The following is a 15522-nucleotide window of genomic DNA, read 5'->3' as shown; positions in this document are numbered from 1 at the left end:
TGGATGCCCAATCACAAGACATGATGATGACGTTGATGAATTTACTGATGATGATGAAAATGTGAGTGTTCTGCTGTCCCCTGTGTGAAATGCCATACGACATGTGAAGCCTAAACGACTCGTTACGCTTCACATTATTTCTTCTTCCTCTTCTTTTGTCTCTCTCTTCTTCTTCTTCAACTTTAGGGGGTTGTAGTTGCATGTTTTTCACACAGAGTCTTTTTCCAATCCCAATTTATACTTGAAATGTGAAGGGGGGCTTTCTACTTTGATCTGGAATAAAACAAGCGGGATGAGATACTAACTAAACAACAAATTAAAGTGTTTTAAAAATAAAAAATCTAAGAATTATCAGTGCTTCTAATTTTTGAAAATGAAAGCAGTGCTGGTCTTGTTCAATGCTCATTGATTATGGGGAGAAACTATTTTATTTCATTCAATTTCATCCTCATTTTAAAATATATTAAGAAAAAAAAAAAAACCCCGAAAAGCTTTGTTAATTGCAACTAGTGCTGAAATGAATGAATTGTAAATTTCTAATATTCAAATGGATATTCAGCATTCAAGATTCTGTCAGATTTTTTCATGCCTGTGTGCAGCGCTGTAAACTATACAGCATCGTGTTAATTTGTTAATATATAACCCATAACTTCAAATGACGCCAAATTGAGGTGGAAGCGAGGTTTGCTTATCTATATTGAAAAATATGATCGTACAATGGCTTAAAATTTTTTAAATATAAGTAAGGAATCATTCTTTGAGCATTATGAGGTGATAATTTAGCTCGGGGTGTGATCAAATCTATCATAAAGTCCTTTGGGCTTTATTGGATTTGATCACGCCCTGACCAAAATTGTCACCTCACAATACTCAAAGAATGATTCCTTATTCCTTAAATAAATGCGCAACCTAATCAATCATCTAGAAGGCAAACTCCCTTCAGCAGTATGATAATTTTTATTTCATCGTATCAAATCTCAAAATTCTGAACTGATTCTGCCATACTGGTTTACATCGAAGGAGGCAAACATTCTGGATATTAATATGACTAATGTATTAATCGCAGAAATATTGAAATGATTTGTTAAATATGTTTGAGTGAGTGCATGCGAGTAAGGAATGATAATATCAAAAGGTACATCAAAAGTTTTTTTAAAGATACAACTTCTTTAAAAATTTTTTTACACAAGACATTTCTGGAATCAAAGTCTTTACTGGTTTATCAAACATTGCAGAAAGCACTGGATTGATTGCGTATCCGTCTAAGGAGTCAGGACTGCAATGTCATATTAAAGACATAATAGATTGTGGTTTATTATTTTTTTTGGTATCAATAGAATAAAAAAAAAGGGTCCCCTAATTCAATGGATATTAAATGTTAAGTCAAGCTGACATGTTTATGCAGTCTGCACATGCAATTTATTACCATAGTCTTACTAGCTATCAAACATAAATACTGCTTAGTAGATGACGTATACGAATATTCAAATGTTGATTTATGGTGTTCATTTCAGCTCTAATTGCAACTGATATAATGTTAATATAAAAATGCTGCTGTGCATGCTTATGTTTGTGTCCATTTCAGCTTATGATCAAGATTCAAAGAAAACCATCGCACAAATCTTCTCTCCTCGATAAATTTTTGAATTATTAGGCGAGAGAAATTTAATTTTTAGTTTTACGGATCCGCCGACCCAATTTTTCCGATTTTGTAAAAAAAAAAATAATGAAAAAAAATTCGTATCTTCGGAAATTTTTCCGGAATTTTCAAGTTTGACCAATCTTGGTTTTAAAATTACTTTATTTTATTTGAAATCTGCAAAACGTTTGACAAAGGGAGCTTTTAAAATCAAGTGTAAGCGTCTCTATAACATGGAGTATTTAAGATGGAGGTCAGCCATGCATGGTTTGGCTTAAAAGTTTTTATGAAAAGCAAAGAAAATATGTCATCCTGAACAAGTTTAGTAAGGTTAATACCAATGATCTTGAAACAAACACAAAGTACACAATGGATAGTGGACAAATTAAACTTAATATTATAAGTTCAAGCAAATAATATGTAATTTTGATTAATAAAAGTTTGCCCCCAGTTTTTTATTTTTTTTATTTTCCCTCCTCCGACCCAAATTTTTTACCAAAAAATCCGTAAAACTAAAAATTAAATTTCTCTCGCCTTAACTAAGTTAACCAAGTCTGATAAGACCTCCTTTGCTTATATGGTCTCATAATACAGCCCATAGGGTTCATAAAAGTTATTCAGATTCCAACTTAAAAGGATGAAAATGAGAGAGTCTTAAAGACAATAGAACTATAGTCTGTCCCTAGTTATTGCTTCCATCAATTTTTGATGATTCTTAATAAATCTGTGAAAGAAATACAATTGAAATTAATGAAAGGGAATATATCCAAGATATCTTCATTGAACAATTATTCCTTTTCACTCATAAAATTTCACAGGAACGAAAACAATTTTCTTAATGAGATTTTAACGGGAAATGCTTACATATTTTCTATTTTCGGAATACACTCCGAATACATCGCACAATTTTTTAACGTTATCATCCGTGCTTATTAATGGCTGATGCAATGCAAAATCTCCATAGACTGTCAATTTTTGGTTGTGTATTGAAACCTGAAGCGGTAGAGGGGGCGTTTCAAAACAGACAATCTGGACATTTTTCATATTAGTGGATAAAAGTAGTTTGAGCACAAAGGTATTTACTATTATTGAAATATCAAGTAAAAAGTGGTGGAAGCAAAAAGTCGGGACAGAGTATAGAGGATTAAATGAAAATTGAAACTGAATTTTGAAAATAAAATTTTGATTCCATTTAAATTTATTCATTAAAAATGTTTATATTTCGATGTTACCATTAAAACCTAAAAATTCATCTTCAAATTTTGAAACAAAAATTTTTTCTTTAAACTATACCAAGTCAGAAATAAGATCTGGTTTTCAGAATCTCTGCCTTTTCAGACAACCGATTCAAGAGTTGTGGAGTTCTGATGAGAATCCATTTTAAATATTTACAAATTTTCATACAGTATATTGTTAAGATAAACAATTAACCATCATGCTTACTATTAAATTAGCATTTAAAGTTCAGTCCAATAGCTTCTACCCAAGTGTGTGGTTTTTATGGACATATCCATGCACAATACCAATACGAGTTTTAGTCAAGAACAATAACATTTCAATGATAATGCTACAAATGATGAAATATGAAATATAATCTGACAATATCATATCACAGTTTAATATTGGTGATCATGGCCCATACCTTGCCCTCATCTTTCTCCTTTTGCGCTTCAACCTCCTCATGCGCTTCTTCCTCCACTACAATTAGATAAAATGTCAACTGTATAAAGTATGCAAGGCAATTAAATGTTAGACACTATAAGTTGTTCTAGAATCTATCATGTAACCGTTTCTACGTATTCCATGTCGGAACAACGTGTTACAACATTATATGGAGACCCATTACTTTTGAGATAAAATAATTTTGCACGTACCTTTGCCCTCATCTTGATCAGTGTAAACTAAAATAATAAATAATAAACAAGATCAGTACATAAAGTCACTGATGGCAACGATTTTCACTCGATTTATTCCAGACATTCGTGATTACCCTTCTTACCTGTTCAAGACGGAAGTATACAAGAGAAAGAAACCCTAGAAGAAAAGGATAATGTATAATCAGAGAAATCAAAATTGCTCCATGATACTCCGTTTGAATTTTATTATTTTGAACTTACTATGTATATAAATAAAATAAATATATAGTCGCCCAAATTAAAGAAATTTTGAAATATTTTGTAAAATCAATATTTCATGCACTTTGGAAGTGGAGAGTTTTTATCAAATATGGCGGGCAACGAAGTTCCGTTTTCAGATTCACTCAAAACACAGGCGAATATGCAGCAAACTCTACCCTTTCAGAATGTCCCAAAGGCAGATGTTTCCGACAAACAAACACTCTTAGCAGTATTGCAGTTTTTGAAGAAAAATAATTTGAAGGTATGCAATCAAATTTAAGATAAGATAACAGTTCGAATTTCCTTCAGCCTTCAGATCACGGTGTTAGTTTATTGAGTGTATCATTGTTATCAACAGGGAACAGAAGAATTATTGAAAAGAGAAGCTTCCATAAAAGATGATGACGTCCGCCCGCAAACCTCTTCTCAATCAGAAACTGATGTTTCGCACGCATTGGCAGCCTACAAAAGGTTTTGATCACATTAAAAACTGCTCTTATATGTGAAAATAAAAAAGACAGTAAAACCAATTTAAGAATAACACCACTTTTTTACACCAGTCATTTTTTGTCCCCACACTTTGAACGAACCTCACTGGTGATTTTGTGGATTTTCGAAAGACATATTTATCACTGAATAACAGTAAGCATTTAATGTGTATTACATGTACATGTATATTCACTATATTACATGTAAAATTCCTCTACTCTGAATTAATTTTGCAAACATTCAATTCCAAATATGTCATCTGGTGTGAATGATAAACAAGTAGGATTAAAAAAATCTTTGATTTTGGTTTGATCTCAACTATAATTTATTACTGTTTACCTTACTCTAGTATGATTTACTGAATTATCATTGCTCCATGTACAATGATATTTAATTCTAAATGAACCTTTTTACAGTGCTGATGACCCAAGTCTGTTTACGGACTATTATACAGATCTAAAAACATTCATAGAGTCCTGTTTGGATGCTCACAAGGTTAGTACATGTATACTGATGTTTTATATCTCTTAAAGAATTACAGATTATTTTCAATAGAATAGGCATTAAGACTTTGTAACTTGTAACCCTAGCTTGTTCTTTCATTGTCAACTGTTTGGTTTGCTTTACTTTATTTTTGGGTTTTTTTAGGTTACAAGTTACAAAGTCTGTTATCCTTTATCTGTTTGGTTTTTAGGTTGAGCTGTCTGTTATTCTTTATCCAGTGTTCATCCACATGTATCTTGAAATGGTCTACAATGAACATGAATCCTATGGTAAGATTCACATTTTCAAAATTTAAAGTCAAGCTTTTGGTTATGATTATATTTTAATTCAAACATCTGTTAAATCTTTTTTTTTTAAATGTTTAAGTACATTTTTTAATTTAGCATTTATTTAATGTTTTAAAAACACATTGGTAAATTTTCTTTCATGCATTCCAGAGCTTTTCACTTTTGGTATATTTTACACTATTTTTAGCTCACCTGAGCCAAAGGCTCAAGTGAGCTTTTTTGATCACAATTTGTCCGTTGTCGGCGTTGTTGTCGTTGTCGTAAACTTTTCACATTTTCATCTTCTTCTCAAGAACCACTGGGCAGATTTCAACCAAATTTGGCACAAAGCACCACTAGGTAAAGGGGATTCAAGTTTTTCAAATGAAGGGCCAAGCCCTCTTTCAAGGGGAGATAATTGAGAATTATTGAAAATTTGTTGGTATTTTTAAACAAATCTTCTTCTCAAAAACTATTCGGCCCGAAAAGCTTAAACTTGTGTGGAGGCATCCTCAGGTAGTGTAGATTCAAGTTTGTTCAAATCATGGTCCCCGGGGGTAGGGAGAGGCCACAAGAGGGGGATCAAGTTTTACATAGGAATATATAGAGAAATTCTTTAAAAATCTTCTTCTCAAAAACTATTTGGCCAGAAAAGCTCAAATTAAAATGGGAGCATCCTCAGATAGTGTAGATTCAAGTTTGTTCAAATCATGGTCCCCAGGGGTAGGGTGGGGCCGAATTTGGGGGATCAAGTTTTACATAAGAATAAATAGAGAAAATCTTTAAAAATCTTTTTCTCAAAATCTATTAGGCCAGAAAAGCTCAAATTAAAGTGGATGCATCCTCAGGTAGTGAAGATTCAAGTTTGTTCAAATCATGGTCCCCAGGGGTAGGGTGGGGCCACAATAGGGGGATCATGTTTTACATAGGAATATATAGAGAAATTCTTTAAAAATCTTCTTCTCAAAAACTATCAGGCCAGAAAAGCTCAAATTAAAATGGGAGCATCCTCAGATAGTGTAGATTCAAGTTTGTTCAAATCATGGTCCCCAGGGGTAGGGTTGGGCCGCATTTGGGGGATCAAGTTTTACATAAGAATATATAGAGAAAATCTTTTTCTCAAAAACTATTAGGCCAGAAAAGCTCAAATTTGAGTGGAAGCAAGTTTGTTCGAATCATGGTCCCCGGGAGTAGGGTGGGGCCACAATGGGGGGATTAAGTTTTACATAGGAATATATAGAGAAAATCTTTAAAAATCTTCTTCTCAAAATCTATTAGGCCAGGAAAGCTCAAATTTAAGTGCAAGCATCCTCAGATAGTGTAGATTCAAGTTTGTTCAAATCATGGTCCCCGGGGGTAGGGTGGGGCCACAATTGGGGGATAAATTTCTATACAGGAATATTTAGAGAAAATCTTTAAAAATCTTCTTCTCAAAAACTATTTGGCCAAGAAAGCTCAAATTGGCGTGTAACCATCCTCAGATAATGTAGATTCAAGTTTGTTCAAATCATGGTCCCTGGGGGTACGGCGGGGCCACAATGGGGGATAAATTTTGATATATAGAGAAAATCTTTTAAAATCTTCTTTTCAAAACTATTAGGCCAGGAAAGCTCAAATTTGAGTGGAAGCATCCTCAGGTAGTGTAGATTCAAGTTTGTTTAAATAATAGTCCAGGGGTACAGTGAGGCCACAATGGGGGATGAATTTTTACATATGAAAATATAGAGAAAATCTTTAAAAATCTTCTTTTTAAAGACTATTTGGCCAGAAAAAGCTTAAACTTGTGTAGAGGCATCCTCGGGTAGTGTAAATTCAAGTTTGCAAAATCATAGTCCCTAGTGATCGGGCGGGGCCGTGATGGCGCTTTGAATTTTTACATAGAGAAAACTTGTAAAAATATTCTGGGAAAGTTTTCAGTCCAAAACTCAGTACTTAGTGTGAAAGCACAGGTTATGCAGATTTAAGTTTGATGAAACCATGATTCCCTAGAGAAAAGTGGGGCCACGAAATGGGGGGGGGGGGTGGTATATAGGAATAGAGAAAAATCTTCTTACAGGTACAACAACAAAAAGGGCTTGGTATTTACCAAGAAAAAAGAGGTGAATAAAAATTGGCAGATTTTCATTTTTTTTTTAGCAAGATCTATTGTACTTAGTTGTCAAGATATTTTGATACTGTAATGCTAATTTGATCAGAATTAAGGCAATTGTTGCTCAGGTGAGTGATGTGGCCCCTGGGCCTCTTGTTTTGTTATGGATTTCATGTTTGAGTATATCTTTCACTTTGATTACCAAAAGGTTAAATTTTGTTAATTTATATTATATCAGACCAATTTTAAACATGTATCAAACTGCTTTATAGAGTGACAAATATTGCTTGATTATTTGTGAACTATTTACATAAAAATAGATGTTTTTGATAAGGAATGATGTTCTTTTATTTTCATTGGAAGGGTAAATTTTTTTTAGAATATTATCATTGACTGTTACATGTAATTATCGGTAATGAACTGCAATACAGATTGTAAATATTTATGACAGTAGGCATGAAAGGAAGTAATTTTAGCATTTTTCTTCACTTCATCCATTCCTTATTTTCTTGATAGCTATTTTATTCTTCCGGCGGTTCTCCAAAGAACAAGAAGATTTTTATCAGGAAGACTTACAAAAGTTAGCAACTGTCACTAAAAAAGAACACATGAAAGGGAACGAACTTATGGAGAGTTTTAAGTAAGTCAAGTGACTCAAGTCCTATAGAGCAAAGAGAATTTTTCAAATTGCTCAATATTATTGATCCTACTACATGTGCAAAGATTTACTGTGTTGTCCAATTAAAAAAAATATTTTATAAACTTATTTACTAGTACATGTATGTGTAACTTTCATAGAGCTTGGTATTAATTTTTAGACCACTAAATAGATTGAAGATTCTGACTTGATTTTACATTTTATTCCACCAGTGCTTGATTTTTGTTGGTAGAAAATGTATTGATTTGTATTTAAAAGACATGATGAGATTTGAGTGTGTAGGTGTTATGTCCTACTCAAAGCTTCAGTAGAAGTAATAAGAAGGTCAGTAAATTCATGAACCGCCACTTGACCAGTGAATGTCCATGGTGTGTTAACTGTGTTTCAGAGCCAGTAAGTTTGTGATCAAGATGTCCCGAGATTCGTACAACCACCTGAAGCGCTATCTCCAGGAGAACAAAATGAAGCCCTTGTTAAACATCATTCAGGAACACTTGTTTATTGACGGTAATCTAAACAACTCATGTACAATATAGTGATTGAATGTGTTGGATCATTTTTTAATAAAAGTTTGTTAAAGTTTGTTAAACATGCCAAGAATTTCCTGAAGAATGATTCAGAGAGAGTGAGACCTATACTATAGCTAAATTCAAATGTAAAAATTCCAAGTTTGCTATATAATTCTATTTATAGACTACCCTTACGATGTCAGAATTTTAAGTCTAAGCACCTTGTCAAAAACACTTACATAACAATTCAAATTAAGTAATTTTGATCAACCATATATCATATCTTAAACCAGTTACACTTTTTCAAAATATATATTCTCATTTTATGCAGTTTTTTGTTGTCCGTATCCAAATTCTTTGTGAAATGACGATCACATTGTAAGCTCAGTTGATGAAAGCATTAGATATGTCCGTGGTTAATTACAAATCCATATAGCTGTAATAGGGTGTGAAAATCACCTATCATTTTTTTAAAACAGTTGTGTATACCCCAGTTACAGATGGCTTCGACCGTTTACCTGTGTCATTGTCTTAAGTCAGTCAAGCGTAAAGTCCAGCTACAGACTGTCGCTTGGAAGAGATTATGCAATCAAAACAAAAGGCTAGGTGATTTTCAATGAAATCTGGGTGTCGCATTTTACAAAAAACTGTCGCATTTAATTCTGAAAAATCGCAAAAAGCGACAAATGCGATGGGCAGCGTGAGCCCTGCTATAGTATGCCATTTTAGGGTATACATGTATTTTGAAAAGGTATACTACCGCCCAATTCATCAATACATGATGATGTAAATGAAAATTAACCTTCTGATAAAATTAACGATTTACATTGTGATATACTAGTAAATAGGAAGAAAATCTTTTGTTCTCATACATGTATCAAATTATTGTGAAATGGTCTTAGAGTAGTTAATGAATGATTTCAGTATTTGATGGAGTTCCGAGAACCAAACAACAGATTGATGCCACCAGTGGGGCATTGTTGGGAGAGAGCGAAAGAGACGGTGAGAGAAACTAAGAAAAAACAATTAGAAATCTGCAAGAATATCAATTTTCATTGTTGTTGGGATTTTAGAAATTTGCAAATAAAGCAATTAAAAATCTGTTATAAATCTGAAATATATTAACAATAAATATAATACATGGATAATATATATATTTTTACAATTTTAAAAAAGGGACTGTTGCTTTTGATTTTATTCAAAATTAAAAAAACCCAGTTTTTTTGTTGTTGTAAATAAGCTAAATAAATTACATCAATCAACAAGTACATCTATTTGATATCTCCTTGGCTGTCTTTTGTATTACTTTTAATTTAAAAAAAAAAAATGAATAATTCTTTCAATAAATTTCCATCTCTTTGCAACTAAATTGAGGAGGTGGGGGAAATTAATCAAATTATATTGGGGAATAATTGAAACTGAAATTTTTTTGTAGCAAACAAAGTGAAAGTATTTTACGGCCTTCTAAAAGAACCAGACATCAACATGCCATTGGAGGAAGAAGATGAACCCCCAGAGGGGGAGGACAAGCCAAAGGTATTATCAGCTAGCTTGTTGAACGTGATATTAGGTGCTTCAATGAACATTTTTCAAAGTTTGCTCATAAATTCTATTCTTTTTATTTGATGTGAACTCCTACGATTACAGAAAAAGAAACCAAAGAAGGATCCTCTGATGATGAAGAAGTCTAAAAATGATCCCCACGCTCCGGCATTCAACAGAATCCCACTACCTGAAATGTAAGACCACAGTTAGGACATGGAGTGTTCAACATTTAAGCAAAGTTTATTTTATATTAAGAAATATGGTGTGCTCGAGATTTAAAATTTCTGCTATAGCAGTACAGGAACATGCAAGGGTAAAAAAACCTTCTCTTAACAGAATCTGTAATTGATTGTGTTTACCAACAGGAAAGATCAGGATAAGATGGAGAAAATAACAGCTTACAGAGAAGCCTTGAAAAGAGTAAAAGTTGGCAGAGACAATCCCCCCACAATATGTTTCTACACTGTCCTCAATTCATATCAAGGGTAAGTATTCTTAAATTGTACTGCTTGGAATTCCTCTAGTCAAGCCAGTTTTGAACTATTTTCTGTGTTTGTACTAGTGTTATGAAGTACCTTTTAAAGATTGAATATAAAAGTAAAAGGGTAATTTTAAAGCTGCTTGGTCCGATTTTTTTGTAATTACAGTATCAAATTTTTTTCCATACAAATCATTTATCTTAGAAAGTTATGGACTTTCTCCTATTTACACCAGCAGAATCAGTCTCCTTTCAAAGTTAGAAATATTCAAAGTAAATAAAATAATTTCTCTTTGGGCAAACGAAAAAACAAACCAAAATGCATCACGGGAATGTTTAGAAAAGGAAACAGCTTGGTTTCGTCCCCCGAATGATTGGGGTTATTCAACCCACATGCTATGCATCGATTGTAAAGAAAGCAAACTTTAGAAATATTAGCGAACAGACGTACACATGTTTATTTGTAATTTGTCTGATCATTTCGACCTTTATTTAAAGCGATGTCAAATTCGTAATACAGCCATACCCGTCTCGTCGTCAGGGGTGAAATTTAACATGAGGCGAAATAACGCGGTACCTTTTAATGTCGTTTGTTTTGTTAACAAATTTTGTACGTATTTTTCTTCATTGGGCATAATTGACAGGTAAAACTACTGCAATGTCTATCATTATACATATACTAAGCATAGCCATCGTTTAAAAGCGTGCATAAAATTTGATATAAGATCGGACCAAGCAGCTTTAAAGTTTCTAATTCATATCTATTATGAACATGTGTAAATTAAATCAAAACTTGTACTAGGGATCCGTACATTTACTGGTACCATGATTGTTTCAACTTTTACCCCCTTTAAACAATTTTTCAATTGTTTGAATGATGCAGCGAAGACTTCGAAATCTTAGCCTCTTCAAAAGTAATAGTACAGTAACTGATGCATGTTTAGATTTAGTGTCTGTGTTTTTGGATTGAAGAGTGACATCTATTGACATGTCGGAGGACTCCAGCCTGCTTTGTGCTGGGTTTGGAGATTCCACCATTCGAGTCTTCACCACCTCCAGCCATAAACTCAGAAGTATGAAGACCGCTGCAGAACTAGATAATATAGACAGGGACGCAGGTTAGTGAATATTAATATTCACTGTTTTTATGAAAATTTTATGGAATATAAAGGTTATGTCATGCTGATTAATATGTTTTTGCCAGAGTGCATGTGATAAATGAGGCAGACTGCGTTCATTTTGATGCTAAGTAATTTACAAGTTTCAACCAATCAAATTTAATGTTACTAAATGATTGGGTTCAAATGACACTCTATAGAATCATTGCTTTGATTAGATGATGTTTTGGAGAGGATGATGGATGACAGGTCGGCGACGGACAGTAAACTCCTGACAGGTCATAGTGGCCCGGTCTATGCCGCCCGCTTCAGTCGTGACAGGAAGTACCTAGTGTCTTGCTCCGAGGACGGCACAGGTCAGGTCTAATCTACATGGTCTACATATAATACTGAAAAATGTAAATATGTCACAGTCACTTAATTCAACTCAACTATCTGTAGCCTACATGTTTTAATTGTAAAATGTCATATATTACATGTTATATTGTTCAATGTTTATAAGAAACAGTCACCAGGATTAATGAACATAAAGTGGATGTATCCACATGTAATTGTTCATGTGACCTTTTGTTTTGTGTTGATTTTAATTCTGTGGAAATCAATATATCCACCCTTTGATACAGTGAGACTGTGGAGTTTGCTGACTTGGACAAACCTTGTTTGCTATAAAGGACACAACCACCCTGTGTGGGACGTAGAGTTCAGGTATCAAATAAATTCATCTCATTGACATGTCAAATACATTCATCTCTTGTTTTAATGTCTTGAACATTTCAAATACTATACATACTCATAAATGTCATGCATTTAAGGATTTAATTTTGGAGAAACAGAACCAAGTTTGTGATGTTCTTGTATCCCGTGTGTATAATGATTAGTACTGACATTTCTGTTTATCAACAGTCCGTATGGCCATTACTTTGTGTCGGTCGGACATGACAGGACAGCTCGGCTGTGGGCCACCGACCACCACGTTCCAATCAGGATATTCTCAGGACATCTCTCCGACATGGACGTAAGTGGTCACACATACATTTCTAGACACACAAGACAACCAAGATTGGAGATGTTCAACAGTGGTGCAAAACGCATGAATACTTGAGATCATGAGTGAGATCATTGACATTTTAGGGTAAAGACTGACAGACCCAATGTTGGGGAAAATGAAACAAAGTTTTAAATTCAGCATTGTAGATTACAGCATGTAGGTAATTTCAGGATATCCTGAAGCTTTCTCATGGCTCCTTAAGTTCAAGATGATGCAGTTTGACCTTATGTTTTAGTTGAATGGCTACACTCCTTTTATCATTACAAATAAATATATGCTATGCCATATGACATACAGATACTTGTTTGAAAATATTACATTTTCATGTAATTAATAATATACCGGAATGATGAAAAGATTAATTGCTTCCAGTGTGTGAAGTTTCATCCCAATTCCAACTACATTGCTACAGGATCCAATGACCGCTTCATCCGCCTGTGGGACATCCTCAATGGTAACTGTGTGCGGCTCTTCTCCGGGCACAAGGTACTGGAACTACCCCCAGCCACTCCAGATCATAAACATACAAGCTGATGAAGATTAGCAGGGATCTATGCTTGAAGTTTTAAATGCCTTTTTACCTGTATATTGTATAATGATCATGTTTCTGTTTGTAATAGGGATCCGTGCAAGCTCTGTGTTTCTCACCGGATGGAAGGTTTCTGGCATCCTCTGGTAAAGTGCTGAATTCTACAGGTCTCCATTTCTTGCTATATCACAGTGTCCACCTACAGATGACTAATGATGTAATAATATTTTTCTAGGGGTGGACAGTGTTGTACTACTCTGGGATATTGCGACTGGGGGATTGATGGCTCAGATGAAAGGTCACACAGACACAGTGTACAGTCTGTGCTTCAGTCGAGATGGGGGAGTGCTGGCATCGGGTCAGTTACAGTAACTCAGAAATCTAATAGCCAGTAATGTAATAACCCAGTAATGTAATAATCCAGTAATATAATAACCCAGTAATGTAATAACCAAGAAATTAAAAAAACAGTGAAGAAATAACACAAATTATAATAACACAAAATGTAATCATGTAGAGATGTAATCACAAAATAAAATTAATGTAGAATTACTGTAAACATATTATATTTGGCTGTGTATTATATTTAGTGTTTTTTGTGGAAAGTGGCCTCTGCTAAATCAAGTTAATTGCTAAATGCTATACAAATATGCAACAGAATGGGTGCATCCAGAAATACACTAATTGAAATCCATGATAACTTGTGAAAAATTGAATTTCAGCTAAATATTGTACATGCAAAACATGATCAGATATAATTACAGAAGGTAATACATGTCAGTTTTAATAACACAGAAATGTGATTGAGTTTTTTGTGGCATTGGTCAGTAATGAAAAGGCTAGAATCAGTCCAGACGTTATTTGCTGTCATCTTTTTAATACATGTATCTTGGTGAAAAAACGTGGTTATGTTACCGTACATGTATAACATTTGTAAGACATGTTAGAACAATTATCAATGACCATCGGACAATTACTGATTCAGGTGTTTGTTTGATGATCTTGTAGGTGGTCTGGACAACAGCGTCAAACTGTGGGATGTGATTAAGGTGCTACAGGAAGTGGATACGGACGCAGACACCAGCATACCTAGCTCTGTCCACGTGTGAGTTGTTATGTTCTGGGTTCATTCAAATAACAAGAACCGCAAATGTGGGAGCCATGCTGTATATTCCCGTGACGGAATATGTTTCATACTTGTTACGAAGTACCAGTACCTGGTTATATAACATGACTACATTACAACTCCAGATTTTTGTATCTATGCAATATTATTGGATGAAGAAAATTATTGAACCATTTTTTGAATACACTGGGATTAATTCCATGAGAGGATTTACTTATATATAAACGTAGAGTGGTTTTATCTATTTGATGATAAAGTATCCCTGTAATTGTAGGAATGACAGCACGGGTCTCCTGATTGGTTCCTGGGCTACCAAGGCCACGCCCGTTCTCTGTATTCACTTCACCCGCAAGAATCTGATGATAGCAAGTGGGCCTGCTGCTCTCACAGAGGAAAAATCTCCCCACAAAACATGAGGAACCCCATGTTATAACATGGGTCAAAGGACTTGAAGAATTGTGACAATGATTGTATGATAGTAGAGAGAAGAGAGGAGATTTTCTTAACCTGATTAAGCTTCAGCAGCTGTAAGAAATGAGACACCATCCAATATGCTTGTAAATGCTGGTGGTGTTTATCTTGTGAATGAAGGGAACACTTTGAGAGACCAGTGGAGAAGGATACCCCTGTAGCTGTGCCAATTGTGAATGAAGGGAACACTTTGAGAGACCAGTGGAGAAGGATACCCCTGTAGCTGTGCCAATGATGACACGAGATGAACTGTGAGGCATGTGAGTGACACGACGGGTATAGTGCTACAGAGCAGTACAGTGATCAAAACCATGGTAACATGACAACATGCTGTTCCCCATTGACCGTGCTGCAACAGCTCCTGTAAATCCTGTAAACTAGCAATATTATACCACCTAGTCTTACAGAGGTGGGTTTTTTTCTCTAGAAAAATGAAATTGTGGAACTTTATTACATGTTAGATGTGAAATTATAATAAAATTGCAGAAAACCTTGTGTCTTCACACAAATGACAAATATAGTATTGTGGTTTCATCAATATTCGTTGAATACCAATTTTCGTGGATTTCGTTGTTTAGTTGATCCACGAAATTAAATGTTCATTGAAGTGCAATTTTTATTAACATTTTGTATTGAAAGGGTCATTGGCCACGAATTTACGTATCCTTGAAACTGTGATTTTCACTTTATCCACAAAAATTGATGCCCTTGAATTTTAATGAAAACTCAGTATTATGAATAGAACTGCGAAACTAATGGGTATCAATTTTGCATTTTTGAGAATATTGTAATGATAAGCGTTATTATATGCCTGTGTGTAATAAACACCCCCCCCCCTCCACCCAAAAAACCCCAACTTTAAGACCCTGGTTTTAGTTTGAATGCAAAACTATATAAACCAAGTACTGTTACTTTGAATGTAAAAATACTGAATAC

General features: G+C 34.2%; 1 protein-coding gene and 1 long non-coding RNA gene across 2 annotated transcripts; one reads left to right on the top strand and one right to left on the bottom strand.

The window, feature by feature from the left end:
• Window positions 1–3278: 3278 nt before the first annotated feature.
• On the bottom strand, window positions 3279–3771 carry LOC105321673 (uncharacterized). Its single transcript, XR_010710624.1, has 3 exons — window positions 3639–3771; window positions 3514–3540; window positions 3279–3337 (listed from the first exon to the last, which is right to left on the bottom strand). It is a non-coding gene; the product is annotated as an uncharacterized lncRNA (long non-coding RNA).
• A 79-nt stretch (window positions 3772–3850) lies between these two features.
• On the top strand, window positions 3851–15078 carry LOC105321672 (transcription initiation factor TFIID subunit 5). The gene is made up of 19 exons (XM_011420042.4): window positions 3851–4018; window positions 4115–4227; window positions 4662–4740; window positions 4940–5018; window positions 7621–7744; window positions 8151–8269; window positions 9196–9273; window positions 9707–9807; window positions 9919–10010; window positions 10182–10301; window positions 11267–11412; window positions 11631–11768; window positions 12036–12117; window positions 12316–12427; window positions 12833–12946; window positions 13081–13135; window positions 13225–13347; window positions 13998–14094; window positions 14390–15078. Exons 1-19 carry the CDS (start codon window positions 3866–3868, stop codon window positions 14529–14531), a joined length of 2067 nt encoding a protein of 688 aa, XP_011418344.3. The 5' UTR covers window positions 3851–3865; the 3' UTR covers window positions 14532–15078.
• The last annotated feature ends 444 nt before the right edge of the window (window positions 15079–15522 follow it).

The sequence above is a fragment of the Magallana gigas genome, chromosome 2 (genome assembly GCF_963853765.1).
Source record: "Magallana gigas chromosome 2, xbMagGiga1.1, whole genome shotgun sequence".
Lineage (NCBI taxonomy): Eukaryota > Metazoa > Mollusca > Bivalvia > Ostreida > Ostreidae > Magallana > Magallana gigas.
The sequence above is the reverse complement of the archived record's forward strand: the minus strand, read 5'-3'. Positions and strand labels throughout refer to the sequence as shown.

Coding starts and splice junctions, on each gene's coding strand:
- LOC105321672 (XM_011420042.4), top strand. CDS start 3,866: ATGGCGGGCAACGAAGTTCCGTTTTCAGATTCACTCAAAACACAGGCG. Junction 7,745..8,150: donor GAACTTATGGAGAGTTTTAA/GTAAGTCAAGTG, acceptor ACTGTGTTTCAG/AGCCAGTAAGTTTGTGATCA. Junction 14,095..14,389: donor ATACCTAGCTCTGTCCACGT/GTGAGTTGTTAT, acceptor CTGTAATTGTAG/GAATGACAGCACGGGTCTCC.